The 16,248-nt window shown below is 39.9% G+C and overlaps 2 protein-coding genes across 4 annotated transcripts in view; one reads left to right on the top strand and one right to left on the bottom strand.

Moving 5' to 3' along the window:
* The window catches only part of FLT1 (fms related receptor tyrosine kinase 1), a 113,034-nt gene extending 106,840 nt beyond the window's left edge, over window positions 1-6,194 (top strand). Inside the window, exon 30 of the mRNA XM_063331892.1 lies at window positions 3,638-6,194. Coding sequence (XP_063187962.1) covers window positions 3,638-3,842 — 205 coding nt within the window. The 3' untranslated portion in view covers window positions 3,843-6,194. The remainder of the gene's footprint in view (window positions 1-3,637) is intronic.
* Window positions 6,195-6,553: 359 nt separating this feature from the next.
* Window positions 6,554-16,248, bottom strand: part of PAN3 (poly(A) specific ribonuclease subunit PAN3) — an 86,270-nt gene continuing 76,575 nt past the window's right edge. For 2 of the 3 annotated variants that reach the window (XM_063331917.1, XM_063331926.1), the window contains 3 exons: window positions 13,965-14,029; window positions 13,097-13,235; window positions 6,555-10,054 (listed from right to left, as the gene is read on the bottom strand). In XM_063331917.1, the coding sequence (XP_063187987.1) occupies window positions 9,914-10,054; window positions 13,097-13,235; window positions 13,965-14,029 (345 nt within the window). In that variant the 3' untranslated portion in view covers window positions 6,555-9,913. Of the gene's footprint in view, window positions 10,055-13,096; window positions 13,236-13,964; window positions 14,030-16,248 lie in introns of all 3 variants that reach the window. The other variant, XM_063331937.1, reaches the window with a different exon arrangement.

Here is a 16,248-nt window from a genome sequence, read left to right as displayed (position 1 = left end):
GCTCGCATTTCAGAAAAAAAAGGCTTGTGAGCAATTTTACGGTACTTTGATTTTATTGAGACGGTTTTCCATACTCTTTTGTGAGGAGACAAGTATTATAGAGCTTGGAACGCGTGTGCACATTAGAGGGCTCCAAAGGATGCAGTGTTTCCTAGAAGTGGTTTAACCCGTTTTTTCTTTGTGTAAATGTGACATTTCCGAAGGGCTGCTGTAAGCCACAAAGACAACAGGGCAACCTCCCCAAATGAGATGTACAAAATGCCTTTTTCTTTGCGTGGCATGGAATACATGGAGCATGCCCCAAGCATCCCTCTGGAATTGCTTTAAGGAGCAGTTTCAGCTGCAGAAGGAACGCTTGGATGGTGTGTGTGGGGGGGAAGAACTCAGCAGCGGCTGCTAGAACATAAATGCTCGGGGAAACAGAGCAGCTGGGTGAGAACACACAAGGTCATCTGGTCTGCAAGCGAAACAAGTGGTACTGTAGCACTATGCCAAAAAGCACTCATGTATGTGAATGCACGCAGCCACCCTTTATTCTGCACACATTCCTAAAAGAGGTAGCTTCTTAGCTGAGCATCCTTTACTTTGGCTAAATTAGAGCAGTAAATAAATACCCCTGAAAGTAGCAGTCGAGAGGTAAAGCCTGGAGGGGTTTGGCACACGTAAGCTGATCTAACCAGATGCACAGTCCTGCTTCTTCCCTTGCACCTCAGGCATCCTTCTCTGCGGTCCTGCCCCCCCTCTTGTGCAGATATTTCTGCTTGGCTTGCCTTGCAGAGAGCTGCTTCAGGTGGCTGGACTATCAGGAAAACGACCCCAGAACAGGTTCTGAGGGAGCAGTAGCAGCTCACCGCCAGGGCAGATGGTGCCAGCGGCAGGATGAGGAAGGGGTCACCCCCCTCTTAGCAGCAGCTTACAGCTCCATCACCTTCACTGCAACGCCTCACCGCTCCCAGAGCACTTACCATCACGCTGTGAACCTCAACGCTGCAGTTTAGGACACAGATGCAGAGAAATGCACTCGCAGCGGCCGGTGGGTCCTGAGCCGAGGCTGAGGATGCTGTGGGGCTGTGCCCTTGCTGCTCCCCACTTGCCTGCAGACTGGGGCAGAACAGTTGGGCTCAGGGTGGGTTTTTTTCTCAGTTCAAAGCACGTGAAATCACAGGCGACCCAGCCAGGTGGGGTGACTCTTTCAGACCAGCCCAAGGGTGTGGGCGTGCCCTGCAGCACGGCGTCAGAGGATTCAGACTTGGCAGTACCACGTCTGCCACCGCACTGCTGAAGGACTGCAGAGAGGGTGGAAGGAGCCAAAGCTGGTGGCACCCTAACTGTCCCCAAGAAGCGCACCCAGGGTGTGTTCGAGAGGAAACTAACCATTTTATTTCAGGAGAGAGCCAGTGCATGCACTGGTGCTTATGCAGCGTGACCAACCTGAGAGCAAGGTCCTGGGGAGAGCAGAGAGCCTTGCTCCTTTGCAAGTGGAAAGGATCCCAAGTGCAACTCTCTTTTACCTTTTCAGTAGTGGTGAAAAAGCCCAACCCAAGTAAGCCAAAATCCTCAGGCTGCCAAAAAAAATGGCTGCGAACTCCACCACTTCTGAGCAGGAACAAGCATCTCAAGAGCCACCACCAACCTCTAACCTCACTCCATTCTTGAATCTGTCAGGAAAGCAGCTGACGTTTCCTCCAACAAATGATCCCCATTAAGAACCAACTAGACGGAGTTTCTAATTTACATTCCCCGAGTGGAAAGGAGATAGTCCACAGCTAGAGAAGCCTTTACTGACTGTAAGCTCAGTCTGAAAATGAAGCCTGACCATGGATGCCAAAACCCCAGGGGCTCCCCTAAAGCTCTCTGTGGGAGTGTACGCCCAGGTACAGCAGCGCACTCAAGTGCATTAAAGTTAACAGATGTAGCTCTACTAGTATGAAGATTTAATAGTTAAAGTAGAAGCCAAGTCTAGCTTGCAAGAAAATTCTCAGGATGCAAAAGCCTGATGATGAATGGAAGGATCAAAGCATGATGATTTTTAAGGTCGTAACTTCACATGCACACTCCACTTTTGCCAGCCCACTGCTCCCTGAGACTCACAATTATAATGTAAATCACAGGAGCGTTTCTTTTTAAACCCTTCACAAAAAGTCCGTTGAGTCTGTGACTAACCTTGTCACATAGTTATGGAATTTATCCCAAGGCAATTATTTGTCCATCTGCCAATGGACGCAATATAAAAATATGGGATGCATCCACAGTCCTCATCAGGAGGGCTCCTTCTCATGGACTCCATCCATCTACAAACAAATGTAATGGGGTGGTCTTCTTGGGAGGACCCTTCAGTTTCCTACAGCAGGAGAGAAGACCAAGACCACACTCTCCACAAAGCACACAGGCCTGTGAGTTAAAGATTCAGGAAGACATGAAATCTAACAGAAACTATTACTTCTCCATTTCTGAATCAGTAAAAGGCCCTGTGCTATCAGTTCTGTACTTTACTGAAAGATACGACAGTGCAAATTATAATGAAAAGCAAAACCCTGGGCTCCCAAAACCTCAACAGATGTGCTGACTGTCTTCTCTGGAATTCAAGACTAGGGCTGCCAACGTTCCCGACCTTATAAAAGGAGAGGGGCATGAACTTATAAAAATACGGGGGAGGGAATCTAATTTTAGGCATTGCAATCCAACATATGTTTACATTAGGATTTCACATATAATCAGTGATGCAAAATGCTCTTGGTTGTCTTTTGTCTACAGATAAATCTTCAGTATCTAAATTCAGTGGTGTGAAAAATCTCTTTGCCTTAACTTTCTTCATTATTGAAAGAGCCCTTTTAAGTGCTGCTCTCTCCAAATATGGGTGAGAAAGTGCTGGAAGGTGAAGAGGGTCTTAAAGAGCAGCTCAGCTGAGAAGACATTAAACCCTTCTTGTAAAGAGAATCTTATAAAAGGCAGCTTACAGGATAACTGGTTGTGGGAGAGGAAAACTAATCCAAACCAGCAGTTCATGTCTGCTGCTGAGAGAAGCCTAAGAGAGTAGATACCCAGACCTTGTGCCCTTCCTCACAAACATCATCCATTTAGCTTAAAAATTCATCCCAGCATTAGGCTTTGGGAACATCTACACTAGCAGCTTCCTGCTTTTGCCCCAAGGCTTGAAACCTTTCATTACTTCATTCCTGCTCAAAAAAATCCCGGTTCCCTTAGGAAGAACATTTAAGTGTGGGGACCCTATTGGGATCCACAGCCCAGCAGCAGCACAGATGCCAGACTCCACACTATGCCCTGCCATGAAGTATCACTCCCTACCACCTGCCACAAATGAGCAATTAGAGCTTAGGCTGAGCAATCAAGTACTCCCCATAAGCACCAAGACTCTAATACTTACAATGAACACAAGCACCCTAACAGTGATGTTCAGTCACAGCATCTCTGTTCAGAAGGGGACTCGAGGGGGACACAGGAGGGCTCTTTCAGTCCTCCCTCCCACTCCCTCATTGAGCAATCCCATCTGCATCAATGCCATTCCCATCATGAGAAAACAAACAAAGCCACTTCTTGTGACATGGTGTTGCTCAAGTCATTAAAACAAACGCTCATACTTGTTAAATGTGTTAACAGTGAGGCTGCTCTGTTACAGAGTGAAAGGTGCCAGCAGGAGCAAGGAGTCGGTGCTTTCTGGAATAACCAAGCCAAGAAGTTGCTGCAGTTTCAGCTGTGACCAGCTCAGTGACTCCAAGAGAAGATACACGTACGGTAACGCCATGCTGGAGAAAATGAAAGTGTGCCATTCTCCCCCTCCTGACTACAACTCCGTGGTCCTTTATTCTCAGCCACCTGTTTAAGTACTTCTAGGGCAAGATTTAAATATGCTTTTAATTCAAAAAGGTTCTTCTGAAACACTGTCAGTTTAAAAACTTTGACTCAAATAATGTTAATTATCCTAAAATTTAAAAAGATATCATTGGCTTAATCTCAGTGACCTGCTTTTCTACAGACTGCAACAAGCATATATAAAATATAGTAAAATACTAATGCTTAGGCCTTGACTTTCCCCGATGCTGAACACCAACAGCTGCCACTAAATTTGCCCAGTGCTTCTGAAAACCCGAATGGTCAACATTACAGAGCAAAGCAGTTTGCTGTTTGGTCCCAGGCAGCAGGATGGTATTTCACGCTCCAGTCACGCAGCCTCTGCTGGGACTCAGGGGCAGCACCGGTGTCCTGGTCATGAGAGGCAGCTGGGAGCCCTCGGGACCCCCCGTGTCAGGCACCGGGAAATCTGCACCCTATTGCTGGGGCCTGTGTAGTGCTGGAAAAGAAAGGATTCTTCAAGAAGAGAGAAGCAAGGAATAGACCATGCTCTACAGCTTTTAGAGTTTCTCTCTACTTTGAGAAACTTGAGGGATGGCTAACGCTCCGGGGAAGCTGAATTAGCTGGGGCATTATACGGCTCTTACTGCTTCGGATGGCAAACGCAGTAAGGAGTCCCGCGAGGAATTTCAAACACGTTGTGTTGCAAAACACAATTGGCAGAGATAGAGAACTAAGATCAGAGCCTGGGCTGCAACAACAGGGAATACAGATCAATTCAGTTTGGACAAGCCTGCTGAAATCAAGTAAATATTCTTGAGGTTTTGCACTTTGTCAGTATGCCAACACACACACACTGGAACCAAACCACAAGCTAGATAGGTTAAAGCCAAGCTCTGTCCACAAAACCTCGTGGACCTTCTAACACTGCACTGATTATATTTTATTTATGGGAACCTGTCTGACAAGACAGGATGGCTACTAAACTGCATATATATATATACTATATATATATATACACACACACTTTAAACAACGAATCAATCATTAGAGAGTCTGAAGAGGTTAGAAATGACAAGACAAACTCTTTGGAAAGTTAGTGGAAAGTTAGGGCAGCTTTTCTATGAAGACAAGTGAATTTCCAGGTTAGTTATCAATATATATGTACAGGAATAAAAAGGTATCATTCATTTGCAACAGACTTTTGTACAGCATCTCAGAAAGGGCATGAACGTTCTTTGTTTGAGAAGCATAAGGATGCACCATCCCCTTCCACCTTTAAATGCAATATTAAAATGAAAGTTGGCCATTTAACACAGTAGCGCTGAGGTCTTCCAAATCAACAACTACTGACAAATCTCAGCTTGTTGTGGTCCACTATAAATATATATTAACTACAATGCTACGTATAATATGGTTCTGACCTCTTAAAACTCAGCTTAGGAGCTGCGACTTTAACCCACTAACAGACTTAAAGGCAAATGACCATTTGCATACTTAAAAAGAAAAATGTTCTTGGATATTCAAATAAAAGAAATATGTACCACTACTTCTAAGTATCAATTCCAGATCTTCCTGGCCAAGAGATCATCAGTTTTAAATATCTATTGCACTGGCTCCTGCTGGTAAAGTATATTTGATCTTGATCATAACAAAAGGAAATTTTAAGAACCATTTCTTAACTACAATAGAGCAAAACCAGTTATGGGATGATGCATCTCAATGGAAATGTTTGCACAATGTAAATATATAAATATGCTTTTTGTGCATAAATATTTAAGAAAAATGGACTACAAAGATTACTTTTATATGAACCCCCTAAGTTTCTTCAGATGTGAATAACTCTTATTTTGTCTTCCATTTTCTGTCTTCATATAATGTATTTGACTGCTAAATTCACATAATAAAGTTTGCTTTTGAAAGAATCTGCAGAGTTCTGCCAAACTAGTTAATCCGGTGTCAAGAGACTGCTGCAGCAGATGATTCAGCTCTGGGCAGCACTAACATCAGGCAAACAATCGATTCGCTAGGCCACTCTTGTGAGCAAAGGAGAATATGGAACAACTGCATGAAAGGCAAAATTCTCGCACAACAGTGGATACAGCGATGGACACTTGCACCTCTCCCCAGGCAAGTGAAATGCCTTAGATTCAGCATACGCAAGAAGCACTCACTGCTGTCTAGAGGAAAAAAAAAAACCTCAACTCCACCCCTGGGAAAGGCAAAGTTTCACGGTGGGGGAAGAAAAAGCAGCTTATTAGCGAACATCCATTCAACTGCCCCCCCGCCTGGTTACTTCTGCAGCTAGAAGATCTGGTAGAGATGAAAGGCCATGAGTTAGCACCTCAGGCCTGGTAGATGCTTTCTCTTCTTCAGGGAATCTCCACATCCCCACCCCATCCATCAGAAGCTGAGGATGATCCCTACAGAGACATTCAGTTGAGGGCTCTCTGCTATGCAGCATTTTATAACGGGAAGGGATCTCCAAGCCACACTGCAGATAAACTACACACAAGTGCTGGAAGGAAGGCGAGATGAAACTTCCTCCGGGGTGGCAGAACGTAACGGGATCCCCTACTGCTGTCACAGGAGGTTCTCTAGTCGTTACTGCACATCACTAAAAGAAATTGGAGACCAGGTAACTGCGCCAATCAAGCCTGCTGCAGCTTTAGTTCAGTCTATGTAATAAAATCTCTAAAACACTGCAATTTAACTGATAATGACTCCCTGTGTGCAAAGAATATCGACAATTTCACACACATTGCACAAAATTTCACATTACATAAACATGGTCAGGACTGGATGGGTATAGGAGATTTTACCCCATTGGCAACTCACCTCGGCTTTGATGGTTAACAACACAGAAGAATAATTCTGGGAAATGACTCCACAATGACTCCACATGCAAGTTGTCAGAGAAATTAATATACTTTGTTATTGGGCAAAAAAATCCTCAAAAAAGATGAAAGTAAGGGTACTTTAATAGAGTTTTCAAAATTAGGGCTTGTCCAGTAAAGCAGACCTGATCTGGCAGAAGCAGACGGGACTTGGCTTGGGAGTTAAGGAAACATGTATTAGTACGACTCTAGTGAACACGCTCTCTAAGTTTTAGGACACCTGACATACTGTAAGTGGCAGGCACTAAACGCACTTTGTGACTCCTGATTGTTTGAACTCCGCATTGCAGACAGCGAATACAAAAGAAATACGATAGAATGAAATACAATTCCAGTACCAAAGTTGAAAAGCCCTGTACCCAAGTTCACATTGTCAAAATAAGGCCACGTTATTTCTGGTATTCTTTATTAAAAATACTGCTGTACACATGAAGAATGAAAACAGGATTAAAGATGAGTAACACATATTGGGATCATGACATTAGAACTTAACATACTGGTGCTTTTTAGGGGAAGCAGTTGACACCTGAATTACTGAAACAAGGGCAAATCAAAAATACAGAGGTACCCTCAACAAAATATTTACAATATAGTAAATACAGCAACAGAATTTAAAACAGGTATAAAAATTAAAATGACCAACATCAAATGATTTCAAAGGTTGTCCCTTCTGTGCTTTTAGCTGTAAAAAATAGGAAGGTCAGAATTAAATTTCCCATCTGGGAGGGCACATCCTGGTGGCTCTTCCTTTTAAATACAGATACACAGTTTTTCCTATGAATGGATCAAACTACAACTTTAGGACAACCTTCTTAATGGAATCAAAATGGGGTAGAAGGGCTCTCCCCAAAAAAACACCCAAGCTGAACTTCAGACTGTTCAAATCATTCCCAAATACGGACCAAATGAAATAAATAGAAAACAAAACTCAACTTTTTTTTTATGTATTACCTGACACCAAATATTTTCTGGCTGACATTACGTATGAAAACTTATTAGCTGTCTACCTTTTTATTTTTAAACCAAGTCCTGAGGTTACTAGGGGCTGAAGCAAACTGACATTATGCAAGTACACACAGGTTTGCAATTTAGACATGTCTTGCAGAGGGTGGTTTGCTGGTCTAAAAAGGATGAGAATTCAAGCCCTATTTTACCCCTGCCTTACACTTTCACAAAATATTGGTCCACAAATTAAATTTTCAAAGGTTCCCAAACCCCACAACTGAACAGATGATCCCCTTTCATTTTCAAAGAAAACAATACTGGAAAAAACCTCAGCCCGCTTATAAATTAAGCATTTCATATTTCTTCTAGAATACAAGTACTTCTTTTTTGTACAAAAGAATTACAATATGATTTGTCAAAAAACATATAAAAGACAGCTGCTCTTCCTCAAATACATGAGCTAATGATAAAAGACTGTTTTGCATGTTCACTTTTCAAAGTTCCTGTTCCTTTTATATTAAAAAGAACATTCTGGCAACTGTTATCGTTTGAATATTAAACATTATGTTCCTTTTAAAATTCATTCGATCAAATGCAACAATAATCGATTTTTAAACTCAACAACTGATGCTACCTAATGTGGATTCAACCACATTTTCTAAAATGTGTAAAGCATGTCCCTAGTCTTCAAAGCTTTCGATGTGAAGAGAGTTGCTTTTTTCTTGATGCAAGTCTCAAGGCGGAGAATCATTTTAAAGCTTAAAAAAGTGGACAGAGAAATATTAAAAACTTCTCTGAAAACTACAAATATTGAGAATTATTAAAATTGATGTCAGTAACATCAGTTGCAAGTGCTTAGAGTCTGTCCTGACCTTTTGAGTTTCCACATTTTCTTCATGGTGAGCACCCAGTGCTATTAAAACATTCAGTGCTGGGAAAGGGTAGATACAGTCTTCACTACTGCTTTAAGAAAAGAAAATTCCTACATATTTGGCAGTCTTCAGTATCAAAGTGTAGGTGTTTAACTAGAAATCCCACGAATACCCAAGTTTGGAAACAACTGCATGTCCAAATATTAGAAAGTTAATTGAGGAGGAAAATTCCAGACTTTTGAGACTGAATTACTTCAGGAATATTCATGTGTTGAGCATTATCAAAAGTAATATTACTTTGGGCTAAGCAGTGACTGCAAAGGCACAGCAGATCATTATCCCTCCAGATTCAGGCTGTAAAACTTGAAAAGCTCTTGATGCCAGACAACTGCTGTGTTTAGTTAATCTTCTTTTAACAGTGTCTTTGTATCTGTATCCAGTGTAGCGTACCATAATAAAGCTGTGGTTCAAAGAACAGAACTTTATACAAAAATTATACTGTAAATAACCTAAAGTAATACACTCCTGAAACTTCAGGCATTTAAACAATTTCTTTAAAAAAAAAATCTATTAAAAAAATTGCATAAATGTAAATGCTTCTGACTAGCAGGAAAACGTACAAACAGTTTTTAAAAGGCGCTGGTTGTGTTTAGAGCAAGTTTGATATGCTCCTTAAATTATAGATGATTCCCATGTTGCTATTTTCGTCACTTCGCTTAGACAAAGTTTAAATCAAATGACAGGGGGCTTGCTTTCCTTTTTTGTCAATTCACCGATACTTCACTTGACTGGTTTTAAAAAGTTTCGTCTTCTCGCATCTTTTTTTTGAGCTAACAGTGGGTGGCATACAGAGCTTGCATACAACACACTTTTACAGAGGTTACGAACTAAACGGTCATTAATAGAACACAATTTCTATTAAATTATTTACCTGGTCCTTTATGCTATTCTGGGTGCAAATAATATCAAAAATGAATAAATTTTGCTATATCCTCAGTGACAAAAATGTATCCCAGAAATGTCCTTGCAAAGAGTTTCCCTTAAGTATACAATGTGGCAAAACTTCAGAGATCAGAAAAGTCTTAAAAAAATTAAAATTAGTGCATATACAAGTGGAAAAAATAAAAGCAGGAACATCATGCACCTGATGTGTTCCTTAATCTAAAATAAATTCTTCACAGATAAAGCCTCCAATGGCAGCCTTAGCTCTAGGATAAGTGAAACATTCTTCCCTTCAAGTAACAGTGTACCTGACTGAAGTGCAAGCAGCTTTGCTCATCTCCTGTTTGTTTCCCAAATGTGAAATGAGATGACAACAACAATTCAGCTGTAGTGCAATTTGCTATTGGTTAAGTTCCTCAGCAATGTCCTGCATGCTTTCAGCAAATACTACAACTGACCATTTGCGGCTGCAATCAGTTCTTGAAAAGTATTTTCAAAGCAGCGTTTTAAATCGCTGTAAGTTACCACAAGTACACTCTTCTCATCTCTGGAAATGAGGCTTATTTTTTCTGGCACACCAGCATCTAACTGTAACAAGAATGCAAAAGATAAAATAAAAGAAGTGTGAAAGAAATGGCAAAACATTTCCCCAATAACAAAAGCAATCAATTTCTTGGCGAGTACATTGTTGTGGTGCAGTTCAAATCTGCTAACACCACAGAAAGGAAGGATCTGAATCGCACCACAACAACGTACTTGCCAAAAAATCGAGACATTTTGGTCTTAACCTGATGGACATTCCAGACCTTTGGACTAGGTTACCATTGTTTTCTTCCCTTTCCATAAAGCTAATAATCCTTCAATGCTATCTTCCCCTGGGTAAAAAGCCTAGCAAAGTTTCCATAGAGCTCCTGATGAACAAAACCACATTTGACATTACATTTGCACATAACGTTCACAAGCCTCCAGGCAGGGTAGGTAAACTACTTCTTGCCCACTCTAAAATGAAATAATGGATGGACCAGCCCCGGGTAGTTTGAAAACTGGTAGAAACCCAAGCCTCACATTTTTGGCAGTACTGGAAACAAATTTAGTTCCCAAGCTGTATGGTACTTTTATTCCCTTAACAAAACAAACAAACAAAAACCCAACAACCAAACAACGACAACAACGAGATCACCTACTTATAATCCATAAACAAAGATAATTTGCGGTTAAAGATAAAGTCTGTTCCACATTTGTTTTCATGTTTTGTTCTGACTTCTCAAATTCAATATTAAAAAATTGTATGTTATGCTATGTACTTCAGAGATGTACCACTGAATCCCAATTTGGAACAGAGGAATACCCTACTTTACATGCTGAAGTCCCTTCCAAGACTGTATCTTATGTTCTCCTCACTTTGCAAGAAATGTTCACCAATGGAGAATTTTCGGATTCTCTTATAACACAGAACTTTTGTAGCTCTGTTTTAGTTGATATATCGATACTTCCCAATACTTGACACTACAAACTTTCTTGTTCCAATACAGAAAGTGGGGCAGAGACAAGTGGGATATGACATTATTGAGGCAATCTTTGGAAATACAACCCCAGCAGGATTACATAAATGAATTATAATGTTATATTGAATAGCAGAAGAACAATTATGTTTGTCACTGATGTTCCACTAGCTGCTGCCTGAAGCAACACAGCAAGTTAGAAATTTCTTGCATGTATCTTCCATAATGGTGTTCTGAGCTGGAACCTCCCAAATTTAAAGTTCCTGCTTTGTGAATAGCTTCAGAAGGACAAAAGCAAGCCAACTACCTTTTAATTCTTGTAGAGTAGGACAAAACCACCAGTTTCTTCCAACATCCATTACAAAATATTATTGTAATTAAGGTGTTTGTGAAATATATACAGTAGACAATATTTAGCATCATTCAAAAAAATCGGTGAATTACCTTAACGAATTTAGGATATGGAAGATCTGTATTAAGAAAGCCACACAGCTAACTAAACATCAATATTTATGGCTTTCTTCCTCTCCTCCTGTGGAGGCATAAATCAGTATCTCAGCTGAAAAGATCCCCAAAATGCCACATTGAATAAAAGATACATTTTTTTAAACAATAGAGTAATTTTCATTCACAAGGAATGCTTTTGGAGCATAGCAGGAAAGCCCAGATAACCACTTCTACTAGTGCACACTACAGTTTCAGAAGTGTGTTTTGGAGTGTATTTCCAAAGTAGAGTTCTGTAAGCCTTACATTTTTTGTGTGCTGAGCCCACAACCACAGAAGAGAAGAGCCTCTGTTTAAAAAGGTAAGCCATGAACATTTATAGAACAAGGCATTCTTTGACACCATCTCTTACCTGACCTATGAATTCAGGACTGTCCCCTCTTGCTACAGTACTGTACGGGTCACTGCTTTCAAATCATGATGGCATTTCACTGCCTATTTGAATATCAACATGCTTTCTTTTTGATTTAGCCTCAATCCCTTTAATGTCCTTTTTAAAGTGATTACAGACACCAACCAGAAAGATAAAAAGGAGGTTAAAGAAATGCACAGCAGTGGTCTAATAGGAGATTAAAAGCCCTGATAATTTAGAAAAAGATTTAACTGTAGTTAAGTCAGTTGTTACATGTCAAATGGTCTGAATATGCTCTGGAAGAGAAAGTTGGCTACCCTAACTAGAGAATACTAGCCACTGACTCTCTCTATTGTCAGTGTCCGCATCACCGTTCTCTACAGAGTGAGTGGAATGACCAAGCAGCTACAAAAAAAAGGAAGTAGCAGCATCTTATTCTCCTATGAATTACAGAAATTTGGCAAAAACAATGTAAAGTAAGCTGAAAGCTGATCTGCCAATAAAAAAAAAAAATCAGCTTACATTTTTAAATTTATGAAACAAAACACGTGCTACAACTACTGAAGATCTTGCGATCTCTCACACGTCTCCTGCTATTAATCAAGAGAGTGCTCAGCTAAAAATCTTGCTAGTGGTGCAGCTCTTGGAAAACTGCAAATAGCTTTGTTAAATCAATCTTGGAAACTGAAGGGCTGGAGAGGCTAGGGGAGTTTATCAGAGGTAGACTTAACATTGTAAGTCACAGAAATTTTCCAGCACTATCCCAGACAGTAAGGATTTTGCACAAACTTTTATTGCAGTTTCCCTCCTGATATACCCTCCTGTCTCCTACTCTGGTCAGCACAGTTTAGGAATGGATCCTCTTGCCTTATGACCACCCTCTGTGATAACTATATCAGTAGAAATCTCCCCCAGTTAAAGGGGGTTCATGGATCCTTTATGCTGTGTTGAAAGACCAGAGTAGCATAAAGGGACCAGCATTGCTCATCCACAGTATTCAATGCGTTCTAGGATGAAAAGTTAATACTGTATCTCATGCTATATTACCAAATTCCAAATTTTAATATTAATGTACTAAGTTTATTTAAAATATCCATAAGTGTTTGAATATTAGCTTAGTGAATACATTGTTTTCATCCAAAACGGGGAAAATAACCATCAGTTAAATCAACAGAATTAACCTGCCAATGACAACTTGCTTTGAAGTGGAATATTATTTTAAACAAAATTAACCCAAACAAATTTTTAAAAGCTAACCCAAGTACAGTGTACCTTGTTAAGACATGAGATAATGTGACTGAGGTCAATCCAAGGAGTACCCGCTTCTGTCACCTGATGGAAAAGGTGATCTCGAAAGAGCTTTAGTAAATATCTGTCTCCAGTTTCTGACCACGTTGGGTCCTTCTGAAACCTGGTGTAAAATAAAGGCTCATATTAAAGCTCAGAAAGTTAAGAAAAAAGAAATCAAACCCCACAGATGTATACTGACTCTTCAATCTAAACTGAGTAATCCTACTGCTTTGCTAAACTACCCATTATAATTTGCAATTAAATGAGTCTCCACCCCCTGCAACAAACAGAATATAACATAATCAAAGTTTTTTAGCTGAAGTACCCAAAGCTAATGCCTACCAAGGACCACAGAAAAGTAACAGAAGAAAGCAAGAGTTATATTCAACAAGTTTAACGTATTAGAAACCAGCATTACGAACAACTCCAAGTCTACAATAGAAGTCAACTCCAAGTCTCTTCAATAGGGTGGAAAACTGACCATGAACACTTCATTTGTATGTAGTAGTTGATAAAAAATAAGCTGAAAATTAACTAGCTTAAAACCAATACCTACACCATCTGCTACAGTTAAAGTAAACTATAGATTTCCTCAAAAACTTTTGTCACTCACAGGAGACTGCTAAGAGAAACCACACTAAAAAAATGAAGCAACTTTAGCATATCTATTTGTAGCCTTCTCTTCTCCTTTATTTAAAATTTTGGTCAAAGTCGCTTATCTTATTTTTCTCAAGGCTTCTTGAATACTCGAATATGGGGAAAATGTTTAGCTTAACTTTATGGAAGAAGAAACCTTGCACTGCAAATTGGGGTTTACATACTTTACACCATGAAAACAAGTATTTCTTACTCTGGCCTCTCATTGATTGTTCCCAATTTTGCTAGAAGCCTAAACAACCTTCCATTTTGCACCTCCTAGAAAACAAGAAAGAGATTATTAAAGTTTCTGAAACATAAAATTAAGAAACTTATTTGCAAAAGTTATACAGTAGTAATGTCAATGAAGCACTATTAATTACAATTATTTATTTAATTTAAGAAGAGGGTATGATTTTTTTCAGAAAGCGACAGAATGCATTATATTGTGTATTGGTAGACCAATGCTCATTTTAGCACTTCATATTCAAATTATAATGTGGAGATTTAACAACTAACGACACTTTGCTGCTCCAGCAGAAACTGGATCAGGCAATCTATTTCTTTGTGGAAACGTAAGTCTAGTCTTTTGCCAGCCTCCGCTTACAGGTATGCTAAAACATAGTAAGTTAAACAAGAAGAATATGTTAATATATATATACACACACAGTATCAAGACCTGTAGAAATATATAGTATAATACCTTATTTCAGGTAAAGATGAGAAGCAACATAAACTACCAGATGTGTTTTGCAGACATGCATTCAAACATTCAAATTACAATTGATTCCAAATATCATTCTGAAACAAGTTTTTCCAAAAGAGCTAGAAGTTGTCTTAAAACAGTATAAATGCTGAATCCATCAATGACATAGATAAAGCAATAAGAATAAGCTCACATTAGAATTATATGTTTAGAATACATGCAATTGAAAAAACGGTTCCATACATTTTTCCCCATCGATTAGGATTCAGTAACAGTACATCCTCACTTACATTACACTGTGGAATAATGTTTTAAGTAAAAGCTGCTCAAAGCTGGCAGGAAAATGATTCTCTCCTGATATTACTCATATTCGCCAATGGCCCAGCTCTCCAACATTATTCATGCTAAGCTGCATCACATTCCATGCATGATCATATTGATTTCAAATGAATTCAGTGTGGAGTGGATTACTGTGCACAGCTGGGTAAATAAAGTAGGTCAAGGTGATAATAGCTTGACCTTAGACAACCTATGAGTTGCAAAACTTCTACTACCAGCCTAAAAACATTCAGGGGAATGGCTTGTACCACGACTGTAACTACACTCAGAGACTGACAGGGAAGACTTACCTTGTCCAGCTAGTAGAGGTCTATACAACCTCCAAGTAATTTTTTGGTATGTGGCCAAATATACAAAAGCCAAAACCACATTTGTGTGAATGCCACTGCCTTGCAGATGCCCAGTCAGTGGTGACACAGCTGAGCAACAACACTGGCACTCGCTCTCCAGGTGGCCTCTCTCCAGGCTTAGTAGCCTGTAAGGCAGGGAGCTCTTCTACAGAGTGGATTAGAGGACTTGAAAAAACTGAGGCTTTGAATGCTGGCATGTATATATGATGGGAATTTTAAGGTGAGGAAGGAAAGGGGTGGAGTAATGGGGTCACTGTGGTGTGAAACAAGAGCATTAAGGGAGTAACAAAATATTCATGTCTTCGAGAAAACAAATTTATTAATTGCACACAAACTACTTGCAGCATGAGAAGCTCCTAAGCTACAGATGACAGCATGCTAGGAGAATATGAGGGAAAATATCATACATACTAGTCTTGTTCTAATACTCTCCCTGAAGCATCTGCTTTGGGGCAATAATGAAGAGAGAGTACTGGGATAGACTTAAAGGATGCTGTAGCTCTGAAGTTACTGAGGATGTGGTAGTACAAACAAGTTATAGTGTGACAGCTAATTAACAACCGCTATTTATCACTGCCAGGCAAACAGCTAGAGACAAACTGGGGGCTATGCAACAACTTGGATTTGCAGTGGCCCTGCTCACCTGCCACAGAAAAGCAACTGCTACAAACAACCTGACTGAAAATGTGAGCTGCTTAATGCTGATTACCGGACAATCTCCATCTTTGTTCTGGAAAAAGGTCCGCCTGCCCAAATCTGTGCAGGCACATTGGGTCACCTTAATAAGAAATTACCTTAAACATCTTCAGAGCAGGAGTAGTGGATAACTCTGATTGACTGAGCACCAGTCATCTAGAGCTCTACATCCAAAGTAGATACCACCTTGCTCTTCTACAGCTCTTTACTTCTGATAGATTGCAATATCTTACACTAAGGAGGGAAAAACAGTTATCCAACAAGCTAATGGTGGAGAATTTAAGAGAACCAGTTCATCAGAATCCCAACCATTGGTTTACTACCTCTTAAAAAAAATTCTCAATGAGGGCATGTAATGGAAAGGAGTCACAGGACTTGATTAGATCCTTAAAAACTTAATATCCTAT

Source organism: Chroicocephalus ridibundus, chromosome 1 (genome assembly GCF_963924245.1).
Source record: "Chroicocephalus ridibundus chromosome 1, bChrRid1.1, whole genome shotgun sequence".
Taxonomy (NCBI): domain Eukaryota; kingdom Metazoa; phylum Chordata; class Aves; order Charadriiformes; family Laridae; genus Chroicocephalus; species Chroicocephalus ridibundus.
This window is presented reverse-complemented; position numbering and strand designations above follow the sequence as displayed.